General features: G+C 47.6%; 1 protein-coding gene across 1 annotated transcript in view; it reads left to right on the top strand.

Moving 5' to 3' along the window:
* The first annotated feature begins 748 nt into the window (after positions 1-748).
* Positions 749-26,084, top strand: part of NFKB2 (nuclear factor kappa B subunit 2) — an 80,960-nt gene continuing 55,624 nt past the window's right edge. The window contains exons 1-4 of the mRNA XM_083738309.1: positions 749-894; positions 14,301-14,348; positions 24,068-24,139; positions 25,532-25,599. Coding sequence (XP_083594435.1) covers positions 830-894; positions 14,301-14,348; positions 24,068-24,139; positions 25,532-25,599 — 253 coding nt within the window. The 5' untranslated portion in view covers positions 749-829. The remainder of the gene's footprint in view (positions 895-14,300; positions 14,349-24,067; positions 24,140-25,531; positions 25,600-26,084) is intronic.

The following is a 26,084-nucleotide window of genomic DNA, read 5'->3' as shown; positions in this document are numbered from 1 at the left end:
TCCGGGAGTGCGGCAGGGCTGTAGGTTCAAGCCCCGCTGAGGAAACCGCTCCCACTCCGTGAAACTCTGGACCAGTGTCTCCCAAAGTTTGGGAATTTGGAACTACAATTCCCATCACACCTGACCACTGGTCTTGCTAGCTAGGGATGATGGGAGTTGTAGTCCCAAAAAATCAGACGGCGACCCAAGTTTGGGGTAACCTTGCGCCTGGACCAATGGTCTGTCTCGTCTCCCGACAACTTTCCTACGCTCTCCTCTCACACGCGCAATTTGCCAGAAGCAGCGCCAACTCAACTTCCCTCTCTCTGGTAACTTTCCAAGCCTCGCCGGGCCGCAAGCGCGAAGAGCACCAAGCAGGCCTTGAGGGGGAGAGACGGAGAGCCTCTTCTGCCGAAGAAGGGCGCTTTCTGGCGCGCCGCTCGCTCCCCTCAGGAAAGGCACAGCCTCTCCATTTCGCTGAGGCCAAACGAGCGCGCGCAGAGCTCTCCCTTCCCCGACCTCTCCAAGCCGGGGCGGGCAGCGCGCGGGGACCGGCCCCCGAGGCGGGGTCGCCCCGTCCCATGCCGGCCTCGCTCCTCCTCCTCGGGGGGCGGGAAGTTACGCTTTGGCCGCCGCCGCTGCCGCCGCTGGGCTGGAGCCCCGCCGACTTTGGCGCCGCCGTCGTCGTCGTCGTCCCGCGCTCCAGTCAGTCCGCTGCGCAAGGGGCCGAGGGCCTTTGGTAGGGGCCGGCGCCAGGCGCGCTGCAGCCGCCGACTCCCTCCTGGCGCCCACCGGACGCTGGCTGGGCAGGCGGGCGAGCTCCCCCTGTCGGGCGCGCCTCCGCCCCAAAATGCCCGCCTGGGCGATCCTGCCTATCGCCTTGCCCGCCTTCAGCATCACCGGCATGTGGATCGTGTGAGTATCACAGGACGGGGCGGGAAGGGACCCTCACGAGGGGTCGAGCGCGCCACGCTTCCAGCCAGCGGCGTTTCTGCCCCGAGCGGCTCTGGGGGCTCCGGCGCCGCCGGGGGGAGGCGAAGGTGGCGGGCTGCGCTGCCGCTGCTTCTTCGCGGCTCCCCCTGGGCTGGCCTCTCCGCTCGGCCCTGCGCCCGCGAGCCCGCCCTCCGGACAGAGCCGGGGATGGCCCTCGCATCGCCTCAGCCTCGGAGCTGCTCGAAAAAGCGCCTCCGCTTCTCCTCCCCCCGTGCAAGGCGGGGTGGAAGTGAGCCAGTGCCAGTGGAAAGTTTCAGGGCTGAGACCTGTTAGGGTGGAGGGCAGCATCTGCGTGGAAGGATGCTTTGCGTGTCGCGTGTTTGTGTCTCGTCCGCCCGGAAATGCGCCCAGCCTGCCACATGTTTCCAGAGTGCTGCTTATACAGTAGTGCGATGCGCGCTCCTCGTGCGTGCCCGAGGTGTCTTCCCGACGACATGCTTATCAAGCATTCCTCCGGATTTGTTTTCGCGCAGTTTTGCGCTCGCGTTGGGTGGCGCCCCGGGTGTACTGAGCATTGATTCTGATTCGTTTGGCCAGAGATGTTCGGACATTGCATCAAAGCAATAAAAGGAGAAAGGAGATTCCGACAAAACATCAGGAAGAACTCTCTTGTAGTAAGAGCTGTTGGACAGTGGAACGGTCTCCCTCTGGAGGTTGTGGTCTCTCCTTCCTTAGAGTTTTTTAAGCAGAGGTTTTTAAGTGCATTTCTCCTCTGTCTCTTTCATTTACAAAGTTTCAATGTTTGACCGGGAGTCAATCAGCTACTGGTATATTCAATTTACTTCATCATGCAATTGGGTTAGAATTGTAGAGTTGGAAGGGACCGTGAGGGTCATCTAGTCCAACCCCCTGCAAGGCAGAAATATGCAGCTATCCCATACGAGGATCGAACCTGCAACCTTGGCGTTATCAGCCATGGTCATCCAAAGGGAAGGTAACTGCTTTTTACAGAAGTGAAAGCCGTGCCAAAATGAAGGGCAAACTAATTATATGGCAAATCAGAAGGAATGACAAAAGGGGACCCCTAAAGGTGCTTAGGCTAAATAATGGAGACTTCTTTAAAAATGCAGCAGACAGGACAGGTAGTGCAGCTGTTAAGATGGAAAAAGGTGTAAAGGGAGGGGCACGGGGAAGTCACAGAACAGCTAAATAAATCCTTTGCCCCTGCTTACAGGGGTTTAGAGACCCACAAGTGAACCATATATATATATATTAGCACTGCACCTAAGACATGCAAAGGATGGGGCTATAGACATTTTAGAAACTGACCGCTTAAAACCCAGCTTCCCATTGTCAGCTGCCATTTACCCAAGCAGCTCCAGGGGTGGTTGGTTTCTTACAAGAGTGGAAGGTGCTCAGCGTTCCACTGCCCAACTTCAGAATTTTACAGGAACTCCTGAAGTCTATACTCTGCTGCTGAACTATTTCAGTAGCTATTGCGATAAAAAGCATTGATCTCAGAAGCCTAAGAAGGAGGAGGCTAGCTAAGAACAAGATATATCCTAAGCCTCCATTAAAGTTGGTTTGGCACCCTTACTCAACAAGCCTGATCCCCCCCCCCCTCCAACTGGACTTCTTGCGATAAAGAAAGTGACATGAAAAGGCACTGGAACGTGCGGCAGAACAAATTGCTTGACCCAGTGTTGTATACCCTCCTGGAAAACAAATTGGAGCAAATGTTCAGTACGCAGCCAGTCACTGTCTAAGCTCCCTACAAACTTTGCACAGGCAAAATTGGGAAGCAGTTGAAAGATTTTCCATAAGTACACTCAGTGTCTCTGTTTTCAAATAACAAAATCCTTCACACAGGTCCATTACAGTCAGTTTGAGACGTTTTTGTAGCAACGTGGGGTTGATGAAGGAAGAGAGGTGGGGAGGGAGAAAGGAGAAAACAGAGAAAGAGAATATAGGAGGGGTGAAAGCAGAGAGGGTGAGGGACTTCCATTATTTACATAGTATATGAGTGGAGATTTTTTTGTCCGCATCGCATGGGTAGGTGTCTTATTTTTGCTGGCAGAGCGAGTGATCAGAGGGCCCAAGTTATGGTTAGTTGCAGTTGACTGGTTGCAGGGTGTTTTGTTTGTGTGTGAGGTTAAGTTAGCCCTATTGATTCATAGTTGTTAGGGCAGGGGAGGGGGTCATTGTCTTGTTGGCCTTTGTATGTGATAAAGAGGAGCCACACAAGGGACAAGGCCTCCTTCTTTGTTTGATCCCATGATAGATTCAGTCTGCTGATTAGTTTTTCTAGTAGCGCTGTTTGCCATGCAGTTTGGTACCCCTGGTCCATGTTCACTGCCAAAAGGTCTCTCCAGTGTCTGGTAAATATTGACCCATGCATTTTCCCCTGCTCAGGGGTGCCAACTTGAATAAAATATTGGGAGGGCGGACAGGTAAGCTCCACCCCACATAATCTATCAGAAAACTAGGTACACATACAGTATTTGAATGGCAATGCCCATCAACTGGGGGGCGGAGGCTCAAATATTTTATTGGGGGTGGCTGAAAGTACCTTGGCCTCTAGGAGTTGGCTCCTGTGCTCCCCACTCTTTTACCCTTTCTGGGGGAAATACCCACAAAGCTTTTTTTTAAAAAAACAACAGCAGCAGCAGCAGCTGGAACACCTTGTTGCCAAGAACCCGGATATTTCCTTGACCTGCTCAAAACATTAAGCCCTTCCCTGGAAACATGCACAGTCGCCATTGTTTGCCTGGCTTGAGAGTAAATCCTATGGATTAATGGGATTTACTTGTGAGTAAGCATGCATAGTGTTGGGCTACTGGTTTCGCCTCGGACTAAAAGATCAAGCAACCTGTCTGGCCGCGGTGGGGCTGAGGGTTGCCTGTCACTACCAGATGGCTGCCTACCCTTGATTGGTGTGTTTAGTTAGCAGATTCTTCCAAGCTGAATCACTTTCCAGGCTTCTTGTCAATTCTGGACAATGCAGGAGAGGCAGACGGTTGCCTCAAAACATTTGCGGTGCCTCAGGCAGGAAATCTGCATTGTCAAAATGTGCGGCTAAACTAAATTACAACTGGCTGCCCTTTACAGATATTCCGTAATGCGCTGCCTGAGGAAGGCTGCCTCAACCTGACTGATTGGTATCTTGCTGAATCTGTCTTGTCTGGTTGTAAGGAGACAGTTGCCTGCCGTTCGTTAGCTGCAAGACAACGCGTTTGGGTTGTCTGGCTAGGGAGGGAGCAAGATGCAAATATTCAAATAACTCCAGGTATATAGGGACATAGGAAGCTGCATTTTGAGTCAGGCCATGGACCGTCTACCTCTGTATCACCTACACTGGCCGGCAGCAGTTCTCCAGAGTTTCAGATGAGGAACAAATAATAAGCCCCCTCTCGAATGAAAACCCAAGATGGTTCCTGAAATTCATTCAGACTGGGCAGATAAAATATAACAGATAGAATTTTGCAGGGTGTGTTGTTAGCATGTGAAAATGGTCAAGCTCCAAGGAAGCCCAGGCAGCCACCTCTAGATGGTGGAGGCGCCAGGTGTCATCCTGGGGCCCGGGCATCTTCACTTGGTTGCAAGTGGCTGTTAAAGGTAAAGGGACGCCTGACCATTAGGTCTAGTTGTGGCCGACTCTGGAGTTGCGGCACTCATCTTGCTTTATTGGCCGAGGGAGCCGGCGTACAGCTTCCGGGTCATGTGGCCAGCATGACTAAGCCGCTTCTGGTGAACCAGAGCAGCACACGGAAATGCTGTTTACCTTCCTGCTGGAGCAGTACCTATTTATCTACTTGCACTTTGATGTGCTTTCGAACTGCTAGGTTGGCAGGAGCAGGGACCGAGCACTCACCCCGTCACGGGGATTCGAACTGCCGACCTTCTGATAGGCAAGTCCTAGGCTCTCTGTGGTTTAACCCACAATGCCACCCATGTCCCAAGTGGCTGTTAGCCAGGTGCAAAATACACCTGGCAAATTTTGAACACTGTTCCTGGAGTGTTGGCTGCTGCCATTCCCAGATGCTGAGTAGAGTTTGCAGGAAAGTGGGCAAAGACTTCAGAAGGATTCACAAAAGCGAGGAGGGAGCGGGTAGCTTGGAGCTTCATAGGGCAAGGGATTCGCTTTTGGCTTGTTAATAAGCCAAACTACTCCCTGTTTTTTGGCAAGAAGCAACTTGGTTTATTTCTGAGTCAGTGTTGATACAAGCCATAAGTGACTTGTCCATCACTCCCACCAATATACTGTGCTGCAAGGCATTTCTGGGGAGGCTGGCCAGAGGTCCCCTATTTTATGTGGCCAACTTGCAAGCACAAGCAGTGGAGGTTTATGGCCTAGGTCCTAGGAGCATGAGAGCCTGTGGGGCCAGTTTTGGATGATCAGGTGCAGAGCTGTATGTATACTTTAGCACACATTGAAGAGGCACTGTGTTTCACTGGCTGGTTTTGTAAAAACCAAAACCAACAAACCATACCCTTTTGGACTGGCTCTTTTCAGACTGCTTTAGATGGCATGCCACATCTGTTCCATACCTGCTTCTTACTGCAAAGCATCACAGTTTCCTTAACTACAACGGAGCACCTTATTCCAGTGGGTTCCCTCCTTTGAAGCGACCCTGTTAATAAAAGATAACAAAAAATCCTTGCAGCAGCTACTTTGTTGATGCAACCTTATTTTCAGAGTTGGTGGTGAGGTGACACCTCTTCTCCCACTCTGGGTGTTTCCTTAAGAAAAGCCTTCTGCTCCCCCACCCACACTTCCCTTCTGTTGATCATTAGCTGTTGTTTATTGTCTGTCAGCCCATGTGACAGCACTTGTATCTCAGCCAGTTTGCATTAATTTCGAGAACAGTTGCATGAGCTACTGCCTCAAAAGCTCCTAAGACAACCAGCAGGAGTTACAACGCTGGGAGTACATGTCTGTCATTGAATTCTTCAGAATTCACACGTAGTCATGTCTTCCTGTTGTTTGGCTTGGGTTTGGCATCTACCTGTTGATAGCTCAGCCTGTAGAGCATGAATCTCCTAATCTCAGGGTCATGTATTTGAGCCCCACATTGGAGAAAAATTTCCTTGCCTTTCTGGGGCTTGGACTGGATGACCCCTGAGGTCCCTTCCAACCTTGTTTCAATGATTATCTACCTCCGCTTGCCAATCTGCAAAGCAGAAATACAACGGCAGCTTCCTTAAGCTGGCGGTTGAGGATACATAAGATAATGCAAGTTCCCACTGGCTTGTGAAGATCAGCAGATGGTCACTGCCAATCTGAGCTTCTTCTCAGGAATGCTACGCAACTAAAATACAGGTTTGGGTTCCTTAGAGGATAAGAGATCAGGCAAGCTGTAGCAAGAGTGGCTTTGATACAGAACTGTTGCGTCCAGAAGCAGCAGATGATGAGCTAGGTTTGCAGACTGCGCTTCCTTGCTTAGAGTGATCCCAGGGTGGTTCCCGAAATATCACAAAATAAATAGCAGTTACAAAAATATACAAGCGCTGGGTTTGGTTTTGGTTATGAGGTCCATGCCTTTGTTGCATTGGTGTTCTGTTTAGGGGCAAGTCAGGACAGTCCCTTCTGCTGCTTCAAGAGAGCTTCTGTTTTCTGAATTGGCCTCTTGTTTCTCCCTGATCTTGACTTCTGCTGTGATACTCATCCAGCTCTGTCCATAGGTATTGCAGGTTCAGAAATGCTTGCAAATCCTTTTGATTTGTGTTTCTCTGTCTGAAAGTTCATTGGGCTTTTCTGCAGACAGTACCAGCAAGGTCGCTTCCAGACAACCTTCTTATCGAGCATCCTGATTTGTTTACCGGGGTGGTGCTGGTGGTCCAACTATTTATTGAGCATTCATTCAGATTTTTTGTTCACAGGGAGTATAGACCATGCTGAATCAAGCAAATGTTACCCGCTTCACTTTTCGCTGCGTTTTACTCTCACTTGGCTTTTCCACAAAAAGTCCAGTGTTTTGAGGAAGTGAGTTTATTGCGCAATAACAACAACGAACAATAAATGCACAGCCTGAGTTTGCTAGTATGTGTTTGAATGCCACCCAAAAATATCAACAGTTGGGAAGCGCCCAGAAGAAACTATGGGTGAAAGCTGAAGGTATCAAATAAAGCAAGCCCCCTCTGAGATCAGTGTTCCCAATTGGTTGGGCAGCTCTCATATCCTGTTGTAGGTCCTAGCCACTGAGGGTTAAGTCTTTTGGCGGGTCTTTTATACTTCTCTTAGGGGCAAAATCCAAAACTTTTGATCAGGTAGCCTACAATCCTTTTTGATCAGGTAGCCTACAATCCAGGCACTCTTGTCTTCCACTGCCTCCCGCAGTTTGGTCAAACTCATGCTGGTAGCTTCGAGAACACTATCCAACCATCTCATCCTCTGTCGTCCCCTTCTTCTTGTGCCCTCCATCTTTCCCAACATCAGGGTCTTTTCCAGGGAGTCTTCTCTTCTCATGAGGTGGCCAAAGTATTGGAGTCTCAGATGAAGCCATGGCCTTGTGAAAAAGGAAGGAGCCCTATGCTTAGAATTTTGAATGTGGGCCCCCAGCAACAGGAAGCCCCTCCTCCCCAGTACACCTGAGAAACTGCAGCTCCAGGCCCAGTCGTAGGGACTAATTACAGCATTTAGCTAATTGCTAGTTTCTCTTGCATGATTCAGGATGTCTGTGGTTTCGTCTAGGCTCCTTCATCCCATCCAGCCACTATTCCTCCATGTCAATTTGCTTGGCTGGCGGTGCCGGCTGCTTATTATACCTCAGCCGTAAATAATGGAAGTGTGGTTGGTAGCCTAGGGTGAATGATGCTTGTACGTGGCTGGGCATGGTTTGGGCACTTCTTGGGGTCTTGCCCGCTGATCCTCCCCCTGGAGAAAGCTGCTATTTGAAAAATAAAATCTGTGAACTTGGCGTTGGCCAAAGCCATTCTGACTTTGAGTCGTAGAAATGTAGCGTCGGAAGGGACCGTGAGGGTCTTCTAGTCCCAACATCTTGCATCGCAGGACTCTCTTGCACAACGCAGGGCTCAAACCCACAGCCCTGAGATTAAGAGTCTCATGCTCTACTGACTTGCACCATGGTAGTGCCAGTAATGTTGTCTTCCTGCCTTTGCCAGAGAGTGAAGGGAGCTATGAGTTTTGTTTAGCGGTAGGAGCAGCCAACCTTTAGAACTGGCCGAGCAGTCTTGGATTTCTTGGACCTATACGTAATAAGTAAGCAAATGAACGCTGGGATGCGGGTGGTGCTGTGGGTTAAACCACAGAGCCTAGGACTTGCCGATCAGAAGGTCGGCGGTTCGAATCCCTGCGACGGGGTGAGCTCCCGTTGTTCGGTCCCTGCTCCTGCCAACCTAGCAGTTTGAAAGCATGTCAAAGTGCAAGTAGATAAATAGGTACCGCTCCGGCAGGAAGGTAAACAGCGTTTCTGCGTGTTGCTCTGGTTCGCCATAAGCGGCTTAGTTTATTGGCTCCCTCGGCCAATAAAGCGAGATGAGTGCTGCAACCCCAGAGTCGGTCACGACTGGACCTAATGGTCAGGGGTCCCTTTACCCCTTTACCATTAAGCAAATGAAAGCTTTCCATAAAGCTATAACATCATAGAGTGGGAGCTGCCTGTTATTTATTTATTTATAAATGATGTGAATTTAAGCAAGCAGGTCTTTGCAAACAGAATGTTGCGGAGTGTATAATTGGGGTGTGTGTTTGTGGTCACTTCAGACAACCTGTTTACTGAACATCCAGATTTATTTGGACAAAGTTTGCAGGTAGGTTATATTTTATTGAACATTCATGTAGATTAAATGAGGTTAAGTCAAGCAATGGTTACCCCACGTTTTCCAGTACATTTCGTAACCCCCTTTCTCGTTGCAAAAAGTCTCATTTTTTGCAGATAGGGGAGAAGCAGGTTTATTACATAAGAGCCCAAATCCACCCTAATTGTGCAATACCCACTTTCTGATATGAATTGAAACCCACCCACAGTACAGTGACAGCCTGGAAGTGCCTGGTGTTTCCTGTTTTAGCCTGTGGTGAAGAGAGTTGAAAAACACACACACAACCCCATCAAAAATGGGTCGCGTGCGCTAATTTGGCTCTTAATTCACAAACAATTTTGTTTAGATTTAAAAATTTTAAAAGTGCAACCAGTCTGCATGGAAGTCAGCAAGCGATTGAGTTAATTGGGTTTGGCCTGGGAGGACGTCTGACGGTGGCTCTATCTCAGGGTTGGAATTTCACAGCGGGTTACTTTACAGGGCTTCTGAAAGCTGCCCTCCTTCTCGCAATGGGGTGCAACAGTGCGCTATATCAGAGGGTTATTGTAGGCTACTCTCAGCCCAACCTGCAATGTGGTGGTTGGAGTGAAGGCCCAGAATCCCTTGTGCTCCATTTTGCCTTGGCAAAAAAGGTCACATCCAGCGGCACGGCATCAGTTGCTGACACGCCAGGGGGGCGGGTTCGCCAGCCCTCGCCACCGGAACGACCCCACCCTCTAGCGGGGCTGTGCTGAGCCATCTGCCTGCCTGCACAGAGGGGAGCCCGGCTGGCCAACACGACCCTTGATAGGCAGAGAGGAACATCAGGCCACTCTGCGGTGAGGTCACCTGGTTTGTGCCCGCTCAAAAATTGTGTGCGGCATCCCCGGCACCCCCCCATGCCATGTCCCTCGTCACGTCTCCCCTTGAATACACAAAAGTACAGGGTAGGTTCAGGGATGCGGGTGGCGCTGTTGGTTAAACCACAGAGCCTAGAACTTGCCGATGTTGTAAATAAAAAATTGCCCTTTTCCCAAAAAGCAAAAAAATAGATTACCAGTCAGATGAAAATGGACTTGGCACAAAGACATCAGGTTTAGAAAAGAATTATTATTAAATAATACAAAGATATTATCCAAACCGCACAGATTACTACTGGACTGAAAAAATGGGAAAACAATGAAAAAAGGCTTAAAATTCAACATGTGCTATCTGATAAAAGAACTTGATGAAAATGACTTTCAACATGTGATGGACATGTCCCCAAAGTAAAACACACACACACACACACACACACAATGACCTATGAGGAACCAAAAATAAATAAATGCTAAGACACACAATTTTTATGAAACCTGACAAATGCAATGACTTTTCTGAGAATCTTGGGTACAGAATATTTAAATTACTGTTTGTATCCCCCCACTTTGTTTGTTTGTGTGTGTGTGTGTGTGTGTGTGTGTGTGTTGTGGGAGAAAAGAAGGGACAAACGCTTTGTTAGAGGTTCCCATATCCTGTTAAAAGGGAAAATTATTTCATGTGAGAAGCCTGTCAGGAAATGCTGTTCCTAAAATGCACACAAACAAATCCTGTTATAGAATTTAAGTCCCTTCGTGGTCGCCATCTGTTGTAAATAAAAAATTGCCCTTTTCCCTTATGGGGTATCCAAGAGCCCATATAGAGTCCTTACATAGGTTCCCTATTGGTAGGAGAAAATAACAGGCCAACCAGAGAATATTGAGAAGCAAAGCAGCTAGTAAGCTTGATCTTTATTGATCTGTTGCAACAGGGTGCTCCCCTCACACGCAGGAAAGGAGGAGGACCCAGAAAAAATAGTGTGCAAAGCCTTGTAAAGACTTTTGAAATTCCACCCTGTAGATCAAGACCATCCTCAGAAACATCATACATACATTACAGAAAAAGGCGGTCTAAACAGAAATTTAAATGTTGTTTTTCTCTTGTCCTTTTTTATCTCCTGTCTGGCAGGTTACTTGATTGGATTGCCTGAGGAGCCTGGCCATTCCTTTGTAGTGATAAATACTTATTCAAACACCCTTACACCCTTAAGACAGGATTTGTGAAGCAAAAGACAATGGGGAGGCTTTTTCACTTTGACCATGCAGAAAAAACATTTGCTCAGTTTAGGAATAAAAATGGTTCCAGGTTGGCCTTGCTGTGCTGATCTATGTATGTGCGTGGTTGGTACACTTATGAACAACTACCATATATCTAAGACCATAAAATTCCTATTACACCGATCAGAAGGTCGGTGGTTCAAATCCCCGCGACGGGGTGAGCTCCCGTTGTTCGGTCCCTGCTCCTGCCAACCTAGCAGTTCGAAAGCACGTCAAAGTGCAAGTAGATAAATAGGTACCGCTCCGGCGGGAAGGTAAACGGCGTTTCCATGTGCTGCTCTGGTTCGCCAGAAGCACTTAGTCATGCTGGCCACATGACCCGGAAGCTGTACGCCGGCTCACTCGGCCAATAAAGCGAGATAAGCACTGCAATCCCAGAGTCGGTCACAACTGGACCTAATGGTCAGGGGTCCCTTTACCTTTTACAGGGTAGGTTCTGTCTGGCGTACTCTAGCCCATCTCCCGAAAGGTGCCAAACCATCTCCCTGACTGATGTGACTGACTTGTGAAGAGCTGCTGCCTTGCCACTCTGGCAGCTCCTGCAAGGTGCTTCCTCTCCCTGATCCACTCTTCCCATTGTGTTTACTCTGGTGGGATATAAATGACCTGCTACACATGCTATTAGATTGTAATTTTTATCTCGCTTGGACTACTGCAATGAGCTCTATGTGGGGCTACCTTTGAAGGTGACCTGGAAACTACAACTAATCCAAAATGCGGCAGCTAGACTGGTGACTGGGAGCAGCCGCCAAGACCATATAACACCAGTCTTGAAAGACGTACACTGGCTCCCAGTACATTTCCGAGCACAATTCAAAGTGTTGGTGCTGACCTTTAAAGCCCTAAATGGCCTCGGTCCAGTATACCTGAAGGAGTGTTTCCACCTCCATAGTTCTGCCCACACACTGAGGTCCAGTGCCAACGGCCTTCTGGTGGTTCCCTTGCTGCAAGAAGCCAAGTTACAGGAAACCAGGCAGAGGGCCTTCTTGGTAGTGGTGCCCGCCCTGTGGAACGCCCTCCCACCAGATGTCAAAGAGAACAATAACTACCAAGCTGTTAGAAGACATCTAAAGGCAGCCCTGTTTAGGGAAGCTTTTAATGTTTAATACGTTATATATTGTATTTTAGTGTTTTGTTGAAAGCCGCCCAGAGTGGCTGGGGAAGCCCAGCCAGATGAGCGGGATATAAATAATAAATTATTATTATTATTACCAAAAAGCTTGAGCCCATGCCTTTGCATCCAAATCGAAAGGTTCTGCTCACCTCTTGTTTCAGCACGGGGCTGAAATTTAGATCCTTCTTTTCTTTGTTAGGTTTTGACAGAGGCAGAAAAGGATTGCCGTGCTTAAAAAAAACCAAGTGCATACAAATATATATGCAAATTGGGACTTGCATTCTTTCTCCCACAGCTCAAACCTGGCTTCACCCCTGTTTTTGGACACAGATTTGCTGGCCAGCCTTTCTCTCTATTATTCAGGCAGACTGTTTGCATTTAAAAAGAATTATTTTAAGCACTGCCTGTTAGGGATGGGCAAGGATCTGTCTGTTTGGGCTTCTCTTGGGTTTTTCTCCCCTTCTCCACCCCCCCCCCCCAAGTCTTCATTCAGTCCACCACATTTCTACATCAGTCTGCATTTCTATTTTGAAAAGTGAACGCAAAAATATGTGAATTGATAAATACTGCTGTTATATGCCAAGAATGTGGAATCTTAGAAATTGGTGATTTGGTGGACGCTCCTTAAACGTGCTGGTGGTTATCATGCCAATTAACAATGTTCAATTAAATGGAAACGGCAGTCCTGTGGCTGCTTTAGCAGCAGTGGTGAGCAGTAGTATGTGGATTGCCTTTCTGCACGTTGTCCTGCTAACACAGTGTGTTGGTTACTGGCCTTGGGCTGCAACCTCCTGGAGTGCTTTTGCCTGGTTGGAATGTTTACTTGACCTCTGAACCTGGCTTCTTGCTTGTCTGGACGGAGGGTACAGAGGGATGTACGATTGGGTCTAGAACAGCTAGTAGAAAATAGTTTTCGTTGCTCCACCCACTTTTGGCCCTGACCCCACCCACTGCTGGCATGTGGGCACGGCTGCCCAGAAGCAAATTCAGCCCTGAGGCTGAAAAATCTTCCTTAAAAGGTTGCTATCTAAGGGGTGGGGAGTCATTTGGAGCCGTTTTGCCTGGGATGCATGTTGGACTCTTATCACTAGACAAACACTGCCAAGCAGATAGTCTGGCAGGGGAAGGAGCTGATTCCAAGTGCAGGGATGGCCCCCACGTTAGCTAGAGTGAGGCAACTGCCTCAGACAGACGATGCTATAATAAGGCACCCCCCTCCCACTGCCTGCTATTTCTCCAGAGTTCATCAGCTCTTCTCTTCTGCTGGAGGACAGCAACACATGCCAGCCCAGCACCATTAACATGTGGACCCTAACATTTTGGATCCCCCCAAAAGCTTAGTGCTGGTTTTCTGCCGCAAATACCGCGTTTCGTGCCGCGCCTCCCCGCAAACCGAGTAATTGACACAGCAAATCGGGGTCACAAGTAAATATCCAAAAACCCAACGTCCATTTGACTCCATACTGGTGCCAAAGATGTGTGCTGGTTTTGTGCCACAAACCCCACTTTCTGTGCCATCCCCAAAACTCTGTAATTGACACTCAAATCAGGGGCCACAGGTACATCCCAAACAGTGTTCGAAACTCCCATTGTTCTAGGTGTGTTTTGCGACAGGGAATTTCATTAGCACAAGCGGTTTCTGAGCTCTGGGCGCGGTACCGCACCTAAGATTTCAGATTAAAACTGCAGAGTGGAAGGAAAGGAGGACCTTTTTCTGCCTCCCCACTTCCAGCTACTCTCTGAAGACTGGAGAAGAGACCCTCTTAAATATATTAGGGGGGTGAGCAGGGGAAGGACTAGACCATGTGAAAAATGAACCTACTATTTTAGCTACTGTTCATTCAATTTTAACTTTATATTAAAAAGCGCGCCTAGATGTTCCGCTGTTGCATCCATAACCTCAGTTTCAGGTGCCATTTAGCTCCTAGCTTTCATATCTCCATATCTAACACTGACCCCAAAGCCCAGGCTTGTCCGATTGACTGCACACTGGTGTCAAAGTTGTGTGCTGGTTTGGTGCTCTATCCTTAACACACCTGTTGCCTCCAGGTGTGATGGAGGATGCTACTCGGTTGCTTAGGCTGAACGGCAGTGCAGCTTGACCCAGATTGCCTCAGAATCTCTACCACTTTATAGATGGGCAGCAAAGGTTAAGAGAAATGACTTGCTGAAGGCTACGCACCGAATCAGTGGTTGAGAAGGCAGGAGTTTGAAGACTGCCTCCCACCTTTGGCCCGAACACCTTGTTTACCGTGCATTCTTAATGGAGGCTTGAGCATTGGGGCTGCTCCTAGGCTGCAGAGAACTGAGAAGCAGTCGTTGGGTGTTTGAGGAGAGCAGACACGATCACTTCTTTCACTTCTTTCTTTTATTCCCTGCAGGTATGCCATGGCACTGTCCAACAATCACATCTGTCCAGTCCATAATTGGTAAGAGTTCTTCCTCCCTTTGCACCATGGCTTTTGTTGGTGGCTCTGCCTGTCTCTGTGGGTTTTCCTGGGCTGCTTCTAATATCCTTGCTCATTTGCTTGCATTCTGCTTCTAGCCAGGAGGGGAAAGACCTTGATCTGGTATTTCAAGCGCAAGATGCTACGGTTTACTTAGACTCTGTGCTTGCATAGTCTTTTCACTTTTTCCCCTCAACCCAAAGTCGGCTGCCTAGATGATGTAAGTAGCTAAAGAACTCTAACTATGAAAGCCTGAAGATGTGAAAGTTTGCAGTTTTGCCAACAATTGCATGGTGCACGTAGTCCACTATTTAAAGCACAGTCTACCCACCCACTGCATTACAGGGCTTAAAAATAAAAAACCACCACTTGGTGGTCTTCATGCTTGTGGAGAAAAAAGGAGGCGTGCTAGACAGTTTCACCTTAAGTGGCGGCGAACCTCCAACCTGCAGGCATCGTAATTCAGATTGTTTTGCCCAAGCCCTGCCCACTTCCCCTACACTTGATGTCATATACAATGATGCCTGGTGTGGTTTGCAGGGATCAGCCATCAAGCCGTAGTGGCTTGATTTCAAACTGTGCCAGCGAAGGGAGTGCAATGTGCAGGTGGTGCTGATTAGCAGAATGCTGGCGCTTGCGAATACGTGTGACTTTGCCCATGTGGTTTGAGTTGAAACTGCAAGGGCGAAGGAAAATGACATCGTCCTGATGTCAAGAGGATTGACAGGTAGGTGGGCCCGTTCCTCCTGCCAAAATGGATTGAGAGACATAAGCACTCACCCTCCTGGCTGGAAAAGGGACCTCATTAATCCTTAAAGGCTCCAAATCCTAAAGGAAGGAGGGGCTGGAGTCTTAGTCTTTATGAACCTGGATAGCTCAGCTGGTTGGAGTGTGGTGCTGATCAATGCCAAGGTTGCAGGTTCTATCCCTGTATGGGACAACTGCTTATTCCTGCAATCACAGGGGGTTGGACTTAGATTATACTCAGGGTCCCGTCCAACTCTCTGATTCTCTTTGTGGGAACTTTTAACTTCTCAGCAGGATACGTCAGCGTCATGAGGAACCAATAGGCTTTCATGGTGAATAGATCAAGTAGTTAGTAAATAGAGACGCAACATAGACTGGCTACAAAGCATAGCATGAAAAAAATATTTTGACTCCCTCCTCTTCACTGCTTACAAACCTCCCTCCACATTAAAGTATTTATTGTACACAAGGATAGGTACAATTTTAATGCCCACAATGTGCAGCTCCATTTATTATACAAAAGGAATGCCCTTTTTGACTAAAAATGAATATAAAAAATATTGTTACACTTTCCAAGCTCTCCCCCCATTTTAATGTAGCACTTAAAATTTTGTAGCAGGGTCCCAATCAATGGACAATTTTGGGGCAGAGACTAAGGTTATTTTTTAACCCAAAGCTGCGGTAGGGATCAGAGGTTCATGTAGAGGAGACGTGAATATGCATATCTCTCTCTCTGTCTCTCTGTGGGCCTTATCTAAAAGATTTCAGCCAGGAGTGTTTCCTAGCCCTGACTGGAGACACCAGGAATTGAACCTAGGAACCTCTGCATGCTAGGGACAGTTGCATGCATCCAACAGCTCTGGCATCCTGCAACTTTAAAGGTCCTGCCCTGCACTTGGAACAGGAGATGCACAGAGGATCACCTTTCTTCTTTCTCACTAGGACACCCCACCTTCCAAAGACCTACCAACCAGTTGTTGTTGTTTAGTCGTTTAGTTGTGTCTGACTCTTTGTGACCCCATGGACCAAAGCACACCAGGCACTCTTGTCTTCCACTGCCTCCCGCAGCTTGGTCAAACTCATGTTAGTAGCTTTGAGAACACTGTCCAATCATCTTGTCCTCTGTCGTCCCCTTCTCCTTGTGCCCTCCATCTTTCCCAACATCAGGGTCTTTTCCAGGGAGTCTTCTCGTCTCATGAGGTGGCCAAAGTATTGGAGCCTCAGCTTCACGATCTGTCCTTCCAGTGAGCACTCAGGGCTGATTTCCTTCAGAATAGATAGGTTTGATCTTCTTGCAGTCCATGGGAGCCAGCTGCAAAATGCATGTGTTTAGAATTAAACAATAGGGTGTCTCCGAGAGCATTCAGACCCCAGGAATTTATTTTCAGCACCAGAACTGAACTGGGCTCACTGTCCTTTGGCACAAAAGTCTACCCCTTGGTTACCTTCCTTCATTTCAGCTAAGTTTGGTAGGAAATGTTAAGTCTGTTTGTTGCTGCTGCTATTGTTAAGAAAAAATCAGGCTCAGAAATCCTTGCTGATCTGCAAAGTCCATTCTACCAGCTGGTAGAATCTACTCTCTGCCCCCCCCCCCAACTTAGAGAATCCAGCTGCAGGGGGCCACCTGTGTGGACCTGTGTGTGCTGCATTCCTTCTTGCTCTGTGGCTGTGGAGAGTCTGTTCCTATCAGGGGAAGCAAAGAGTCACAGAAAGCTGCCCAGACAGAGGATTTTAGAGAGTGGAAATGGAGCAGGGTAAGTAAATATGAAGCGAGTGAGCAGAGATCGCATGGAAAGTGGAGGATAGTGAGGAAACAGAAGGAAGTGTACCAGTTGGCCTCAAGTCCTGATGAACCAAAGTGTTGTGGCGTCACATTTCAGCCATTACTCTCTCCAACACCCTTTTCACAAATTGTCGAAACTTTATTCCCCACCCATATCCCACGTGTTGCTCTCTGAACACAGGGGCTCTTAGGAGCCCAGGTAGCTGCCTTCTGCTGACTGAGTCCATTGGGCCATCTAGTCTGATGGGCAGCAGCAGCCCACCAGGGTTCAGACAGGAGTGTTTCCTAACCCTACCTGGGATTGAAACTGGGACCTTTCGCATGCATATGCTTTAAGACAGGCACCGCCAAACTTGGGGACTACAACTCCCATCAACCCTAGCTAACAAGACCAGTGGTCAGGGATTATGGGAGTTGTAGTCCCAAAACATCTGGAGGGCGGAGTTTGGGGGTGCCTGCTCTAAGATGAGGCAGGTGGCAGCTTTGGGGTGCCGTCAAGGGCGGGAGAGTGAGAGACTTGTGCTCTTGGAGTCTCACACACGTTCATGATGGAAATGGTGGTGGTGGTGGTGTTTTCACTTAGATGTTCTACTTTGGGCACCAAAATTCCTCGAGCTAGCCTTGTTCATGAATTGACCCCATATCCCTTGCAGGCGGGTGTTGGTAGAACCAGTTTCCAGAATTGTTGGCATCCATGTGTCTTGAAAGACAATGGAGTGCTCCACTGGGGGTGAAGTCAAACCGCTACATTAGGAGCACCGAAGGGACCTTCCTGGGGTGCAATCCTGGGGGCAGTGCGCATGGAGGTCCTGGGCTGCCCAAACAAGACCCCACTCTCTGGTCCAAAGGGAAGTAGAGCAATATGTTTGGCAGCAGCTTGGCTGCAGGAGTTGCCGGAAGGAGGCATACAAGGCTCCATGCAACCATCCTAGGGTCCTCACTCCAGATTTGTATAGGGTTTACTCCTTAGCCCTTTCTGCTCCTGAAGACGTCCTTCAAAACAGAGAAGGTTTAGGGTCAGAGTTCTAGATGGGCTACTTTCCTAGGTAAATAGGGCCGGGTGAACAGCTTTTTCAGCATTCTGTCATTACGAAGCACATAAATTCTATTCAGCATAATATGATGACAATTTGTCCCCTCGGCTGAAAATTTGGCATGGGAAATCTTCGTTTCCGCTGGAGAATAGTCAGTTTCTCTGGAGACTTGTCATTTTTTTGCTGCTGTGTTATTTTAAGTTGTCAAATAGCTCCAGTGGGAAATGCCAGGAAAGTGATCTCTGCTCCGTTTTTGTCATGCTAGTTATTTCATAGAATCGTAGAATTGGAAGGAATCCTGAGGGTCATCGAGTCCAACCCTCTACTTTGCAGGCTGTGTCTCTGCTCCAACTATTGGAGCATTCGTCTAGCCTTATTAATTATTATCATTTGAACAAATGTGGCCCTAGACACCAAAAGGGTGGCTCAGCTCATTTGGTTAGAGCATGGTGCTGATAATGCCCAGGTTGCGGGTTCGATACCTGTAGGGGCCAACTGCATATTTTTGCATTGCAGGGGGTTGGACTAAATGTTCCTCAGGGTCCCTTCCAACCCTACAATTCTATGATTTCTAAAAGTTTATGTTCAGTGCTCTTCCCACTTTCCCCTCTTGCCTCACCCACCATTGGCATGTGGATACCAGAAAATTGCCCAGAAGGAAGTATGGCTCTCAGGCTAAAAACTGGCCCCCAATTCCACCTTAATTAGTTATAGGCATGGTGGGGGAGCCTAGTTCTCACCGCAAGGCAGCTTGTGGAGAGATGGACCTTATCCCTTCACCTTTCAGTATGATTCCCTCCCATGCAACTAGGAAGACACCAATGAATTGTCCACACCCCAGTCTATTATGTTTGACAATTGGGCTTGTGCAGGGGTTTGGATCTGGCACTGACTTGTTGGTTGTTGTTTTTTATTTGTACATAAAAGCCTTTAGAATTAGTTTTGATACAGCCAATATTTTTATTATAAAGGCTTCTGTTGGCTCCCTTTGAGCTGAATTTGGAGCACAATTCTGCCCCATTTTTCACAAACCTCGGCACAACTGCCCTTGCATTTTTTTCAGAAGTAGTCAAGGATGAAAATCATTCCGGAGAAGTTAACAGGGTGTGCTGGGAGATGAGTCGGAGAGATAGCAGAATGTGTTTCTTGGAAGCTCTTCGTGGCCAAGCGTTTCAGCCAAGAAAAACACTTATATTTAGTTTGATTCCGCATATCCAGCTGGGAAATAGCTGATATAAAATATGGATGCACATACTTGCCCTGGAAAAGAATCCACCAAGTTTTCTCAGTTGCTTCTGTCGCATAAACAGGGGGGGGGGGGGAGGAAATTATAATATTGAGCTGGGCCAAGAATGCTGTGGTTTGGGGAAGGTCAAGGAGGGAGAGAGGAGGAAGGAGGTTGCCACTGTTTGTGTTCCTGCCTTTAAATAAGTTCAGGGTGTAAACAAAAGAGAGCTTAGGAAGGAGATGGAGAGACACCAAATGTCATCTGTCTGGTTTTGTGGGGATGGGGTGAGGCTTAGGAGAGAATTTGCCATTTTAACCTGCACATTTCTGAGCCGGTTCAAATGAAAATATTCCCGGCAGTGCCTGTCTCTTGCTAGACTAGAACCTGAGAGAAAGGTAAAGGGACCCCTGACCATTAGGTCCAGTCGTGGCTGACTTTGGGGTTGCGGTGCTCATCTCGCTTTATTGGCCGAGGGAGCCGGCGTACAGCTTCCGGGTCACGTGGCCAGCATGACTAAGCCACCTCTGGCGAACCAGAGCAGCGCACAGAAACGCTGTTTACCTTCCCGCTGGAGCGGTACCTATTTATCTACTTGCACTTTGACGTGCTTTCGAACTCCTAGGTTGGCAGGAGCAGGGACCGAGCAACGGGAGCTCACCCCGTGGCGGGGATTCGAACCGCCAACCTTCTGATTGGCAAGCCCTAGGCTCTGTGGTTTAACACACAGCGCCACCCGCGTCCCTGACCTGAGAGAAAGCAGGGTTCAAATTTCCATGTGGCCTTGAAGCTCACTGGGTGAGCCTGAGCCTGTCACTGCCTCTCAGTCTAACCTACCTCACAGAGTTATTGTGAGGATAAAAATAGAAGGGATCAAGCATGGGAGTGTCTACTACATTCTTGATCTCCCCCTGCCCAATTTTCCAGTAATGCTCTCAAGACATCTTTGCTTGAGTAGCTCAGTTGGTTAGAGGCCGTGGTGCTGATAATGCCAAGGTTGCAGGTTCGATCCCCGTATGGGACAGCTGCCTAATCCTGCATTGTAGCGGGTTGGACTAGATGATCCGCAGGGTCCCTTCCAACTCTACAATTCTATGATTGCATATCCGAGTCTTTTGCTGCAAGTCATTTGCATGGCAGTCCTTCCAAATGAATGCAATCAGGAAAACCCTTGTACTGCTCTCCTCATTCTTCCTCCAGGAATCCTGTCGTTCAAAATTAGTTCCAACTCCTGAGAAGTTAGGGAATTGGTTGTCTTAAAAACCATTCAGCTATATCATTTATTTACTGCATATATATCACACCTTTTTTATTGAGACCCAAATTGTTTTGATTATTATGTTTTATTATTCTTTGAGCGCTGTGTTGGAAACCCTATGTAAGCTTCGTTACAAATTTGCTCTGGGCAGTCTTTTCTAACTGGTTCTGGTTCTGTTGGCAAGGCCGTCCTATTGCAATAGTTCCTAAACCAGGTCCCTAACTGGATTCGCTGAAGCTTGCTGCAATTCTCTTGGTTCCGTGTTTTATTTAAAAGGTGTTCCCTCACCTGGGTAATGAGCAGGTGTGTAGAAGCCAAATTCTTACCCCATATGGAACAAGTTGTTTCAGCTTTAGCATCTTGCAGGGTGAAAGCAAGTGTAGCTGGAGGCTTGGCTGTGCCAGCATCGTCTTGGGAAGCTCTGTGTGTACATATCACAAATCCTTGCATATTTTACAAAAACTATACCATTCAGTATTCCATTATTGCAACCATCAAAACTTATTCACACTGTTGAATTTATCTTAATGCTGCCAGCGTTTTCAGTTGTGCACAGTTATTTCCCATATATTCAATAAACGTTTCCCAATCTTCTTTAAACATTTGTTCTTCTTGTTCTCTTATTCTATATGTTAAGTCTGCAAGTTGTGCCTATTCTGTCAAGTTGCCATTCTTCTTTAGTTGGGACCTCGCTCGTTTTCCATTTTTGGGCTAACAAAACACAGGCCGCAGGAGTAGCATACATAAATAACCTTTTTTGACACCTGAAAATTTCAGTCAGAATTATCTCCAACAGGAAGGACTGTGGTGTTTTTTTGTTTTTTTTGGAACGTACTTTTGAACAATTTTTCCCATTCATTATGGATCATTTCCCAATGCTCATTTACCTTTTTACAAGTCCACCACATATGAAAGAATGTTCCTTCCACCTCTTTTCATCTTTAGATGTGACGCAAAGAGAATCTGCTTCTGTGTCTTAATGCATTGAATTTTTTTTTTCCTTTGACCATTATTCACCCATTCATAAGAAAAGAAATTGCATTCTTATATTACCAAAGGGGACTTTGGTGAAATTCGCATGCATGGAGTGCAGGGTTTTTGTCACGCTTTATGTATCTTTTGATGTGGCCAAGGGATTTTGCAGATGTGTTTTTCTTCCATTTACAAATAATCTCTCCACTGCATTCTGCAGTGAATGCCTGTCCCGAAAACCCCATGATATCCTTGGCTGGGCTTTCTGGAAGCTGGAGAGGCTGTGCTCCTGGCAGATGTGCATTGTTAATTCTTCTCAAGGGAAGTCCTTTTCTCTTTTAAAATACATCAGTGTGGAAAGATGGATTAGAAAACAGGAAAGACTTAGGTTAAAAACAAGACCAACAAAGGCACCCGTCTCGGGGGCTTGGTAGCCAGCCTCCCTACCAGTTAAAGCCCAGGGGAAGATGTCATGGAGTATTCTGGAATTGGAAAGCATAGGAAAAATGTTCAATGGGAACCAAACACAAACTCAGGATGCGGGTGGCGCTGTGGTGTAAACCACTGAGCCTTGGGCTTGTCGATCGAAAGGTCGGTGGTTCGAATCCCTGCAACGGGGTGAGCTCCCGTTGCTCAGTCCCTGCTCCTGCCAACCTAGCAGTTTGAAAGCATGTCAAAGTGCAAGTAGATAAATAGGTACCGTTCCGGCGGGAAGGTGAACGGCGTTTCTGTGCGTTACTCTGGTTTCAGCAGAAGCGGCTTAGTCATGCTGGCCACATGACCCGGAAAAACTGTCTGTGGACAAACGCTGGCTCCCTCGTGACTGGACTTACCTGTCATGGGTCCTTTACCTTTAAACACAAACACACACCACCCTCGGCCACTTCTCAACCAGTAAGGTAAGGTCATTCCTGCAGCCATAAAAATGATAAAGGAAAGCACCTGTTAGTGAATGGGACAAAGAAACAGAGGCCTCTTTCATGGGGGAAAAAGACTTTCAAGAAACTGGAAGACCAGTTTCAGCAAGTCCGGCTTTGTTTCCTCTCCCCTTGAGGTTTCCCCCTTAGGGCAAAGCCACCTTGCAATTTCTGGGAATGGTTGCATCCTCTGGCCAAACCCGTGCATGAGTCATGTCTATTCCAGGGAAAGCTCTCCCCTCCTCTGGGCCATTTGGAGTCTGTTGAACTGGTGGCTCACTTCCGCTTTCTAGAACCAGCTGCAGGAAGGCCCGCCTCTGTTGCCTTTGAAAGGGAGTCTCCCCCCCATAGCTGTCAACTTACAGATTTGAAAATAAGGAACCAGCAGCCTCGAAAATAAGGGATCAGCAGCCAAAATAAGGGATTTTGCTTAGCTTATGAGTTCCATCAGCACTTCCCTGCCCGAGAGGGAGAGAGACTCTCGCCCACGCAGCCCGCGAGCCCAGTATGAGGTGGATGCGGCGCAGCAGCGGCCGCTGAAGCGCTGCCCTTCTGCATCCCTCCCCTCCTCTTCCTCCTCTCTCAGGCCGCCTCCTCAGCCGCTGTCGCCGCTGCCACCTCTGGCTTCCCCTGGCAGCGCGGCAGAAGTCTTGCAAGAGAGGGGCTGCCTGCCTGCCCACCGCCTCAGACGCGCCCCTGAGGGGGAAAAGGGTAGGCGGAGACGCGGCAGCTCGTGCGAGTGCTCTCTTGAGGCGGAGGACCCCGAGCCGCTGCTTCCCTCCTGAGCCAGGCGAGCATGAAACCTGGGAAATTTAAGGGACATCATCAATCCGGGATAGCAGCGGGACATGGCGCTGGGATAAGGGAGTTTCCCGCCAAATAAGGGACAGTTGACAGCTATGCTCCCCACCCTCATCTGCATCTGATCTGTATTTCCAATAAGACGTCTGAGGAAAGAGGAACATTTGTTTTGTTTTGTTTTTTTTAGAGCTTCCAGGAGTGCTAAACTAGTCCACTATGCTTGGGGTTATTTGCCTGACACAGAGCAGTATCTAGGCAAGTTTTAAAAAACACCAAGCTTCCACCAAAATACCCACATGAAGAGGAAAGGCTTTGTGGTACAGGAAAAAATGTCAGTGTCAGCACCGGGCAAGCTTCACTTGGGATATCAACCAATGGTGAACTGAAAAGACTTCCCTAGTTGCCACCCTCCGAACCTCCCTGGGAGGAACACACAGATAAGGGCCTCAGACTAGGTTTATATGTTTGAGAAGTCTTTGGGTCTTCAGAATCCGGCCTTGTCCCTAATATTGTTGCTCTTCTGTTGCATTCAGCGGTTGCAAATTTGGAAAGAGCTGCTCTTCACAGCCATTCTTCATGGGGATAGATATAACGTTTTTAAACAAAAAATTGGGATTCTCAGAATTCCATGCTTGCCCAGCTGTTGTGTGGCATTGCAGAATATCTGTCCTTGGGAATATATATCTAGTTGGTTAGTATGCTGCTTCCTGGTTCTTCTTTGTATTCTCCGTATTTGGGAAATCTATTGCACCTGTCATTCTTTGTTGCTGGCCCATAGAATTCAATGCTAAGTGATATTTGGGGGAGTTTGGGCCGTTTCTGGACAGGATGGCATCTTTCTGAATTGACCCAAATTTATTCTTCTGTTATTCCTCTTTGTGGGGGGGGGGGAAGATTTTAAAAATTGTTTGCATTGTTTAGAGGTGCAAAGCCTTCATGTTATGCGCTCTGCTTTCCTTTGCAGGATTTATAATCAATCTTGTGAGCTGGATAGCCCTATTTCCTGCTGTACGTTGGATCATATCCCTCTTGTCAGGTAAGGGAACGCCATTCCTTGCTCCCTGGGGCAGGTTGGTGGGTGATGTCTGGAATTCAGAAGAGCTTTGCAGGCCAGGGATGTGAAATTTCAGGCCAAAATATAGCCCTCCATTCCTATCCAACTGGCCTTCAGGACTTTCCCCCGGCCACAACTTCTCACCAGCCCAGCTCTGCATCCTCCTCACATGCTTTTGCCTGGCCGGAGTGTGTCCTTAAATTGTACTATTGCTTGCTTGACCAGATGATTGCTGGGGCTTATAATAATAATTTATTTTTTGTTCCCTGTCCATCCGATGAGGTTGCCCCAGTCACTTGGGGCTTCTTCCAACAGAATATACAAAAGCACAGTAGAACATCACACATTAAAAGCTTCCTGATACAGGACTGCCTTCAGATGTCTTTGAAAAATTGTGTAATTGTTTATCTCTTTGACATCTGGCGGGAGGGCGTTCCACAGAGGTGCCACTACCGAGAAGGCCCTCTGCCTGGTTCCCTGTAACCTCACTTCTCGCAGTGAGGGAACTGCCAGAAGACCCTCGGAGGTGGACCTCAGGGTCCAGGCTGAACAATGAGGGTGGAGACGCTCCTTCGGGTATACAGGTCCAAAGTCATTTAGGGCTTTAGAGGTCTGCACCAACACTTTGAATTGTGGTTGGAAACGTACTGGGAGCCAATATAGGTATTTTTGAACTGGTGTTATATGGTCCTGGCTGCTCAGTTTATAAAAGCCGTAAGCATATTTATAAAAGACGTAAGCACAGACAGTTGGGCCTGGTGAGCACTCAAATGTTCCCATCCCCTATAGTTATAATCCGTGGGTTGCCATCTGATTTTATTCTGTTACAAATTTTATTTTAAGCTGTATTTTAATCAATTGTTTAATTTATGCTTTTAATGTATCATACTTTGATGTTAGCCGCCCTGAGCCCAGTCCTGGCCGGGGAGGGCGGGGTATAAATAAAATTATTATTCTTATTATCAAATAAGATAACATTAACAACACATTATTATAATTAATGAATCTTGGAGAAAGGAAAATATAATGTGGCTGTTGCATGCAAAGATTATAATATGCAAGAGTAAAATTAATTACAATTTAAACACTTCTGAATTGTACATTGCCCCTCCTTCCTTATTTAAATCTTCCAACATAATCTTAGCTGTCCTACCTACATGACCGTTTAGTTCTCTTGAGAGTTTTATTTACTAGGTCAGAGTGAAATTCCAGGCCAGAATATAAGATCCAGGAAAACCTGAACAGAAAACTTTGTCTTCATGCCACTGTGAGGACTAAGGCCTCATGTGATGCAGTATTTGACTGGGGACTGTTCTTCTTATCTGGTCTTATGAGATAACATGCTTTGATACTTTCTCAATGTTCTCCCTACAGCAAGTGTGGTACATTCCCTCCAGAGAGCTGTTTCTTCAGCCTGATCTGCAGCTTGGGCTCATTCATGGGTGAGTCGGTTTGTCCCCAAGCAAATGTTTGGATTTATTTGTAAGAAAAGAAGTGTTAGAGAACAAAATATAGGGGGGGGGGAGAATGGGAAATTGTGAAGGAGTGGAATGGTCTCCCTTCAGAGGTGGTGGACTCTCCTTCCTTGGAGGTTTTTAAGCAGAGGTTGGATGGTCATCTGTCATGGGTGCTTTAGCTGAGATTTTGGGCCCTGAGTACTGTAGCTGTTTTGCTGGTGGTGCTGGCATGCTTTGAAATAGATGATAGATAGATAGATAGATAGATAGATAGATAGATAGATAGATAGATAGATGATAGCTAGATAAGCCAAAGGCTAGGAAGATCTTTTTCTCTTAAATGAAAAAAAAAAAAGATTTTAGGCATTAGCTGCCTCATATATTTCGCATGACGACTGGACCTAATGGTCAGGGGTCCCTTTACCTTTATATTTAGGGACGCGGGTGGCGCTGTGGGTTAAACCACAGAG

The sequence above is a fragment of the Podarcis gaigeae genome (assembly GCF_964106915.1).
Source record: "Podarcis gaigeae genome assembly, chromosome: 5".
NCBI classification, from domain to species: domain Eukaryota; kingdom Metazoa; phylum Chordata; class Lepidosauria; order Squamata; family Lacertidae; genus Podarcis; species Podarcis gaigeae.
Note: the sequence above shows the minus strand (reverse complement) of the source record. Positions and strands in the feature narration are given on the sequence as shown.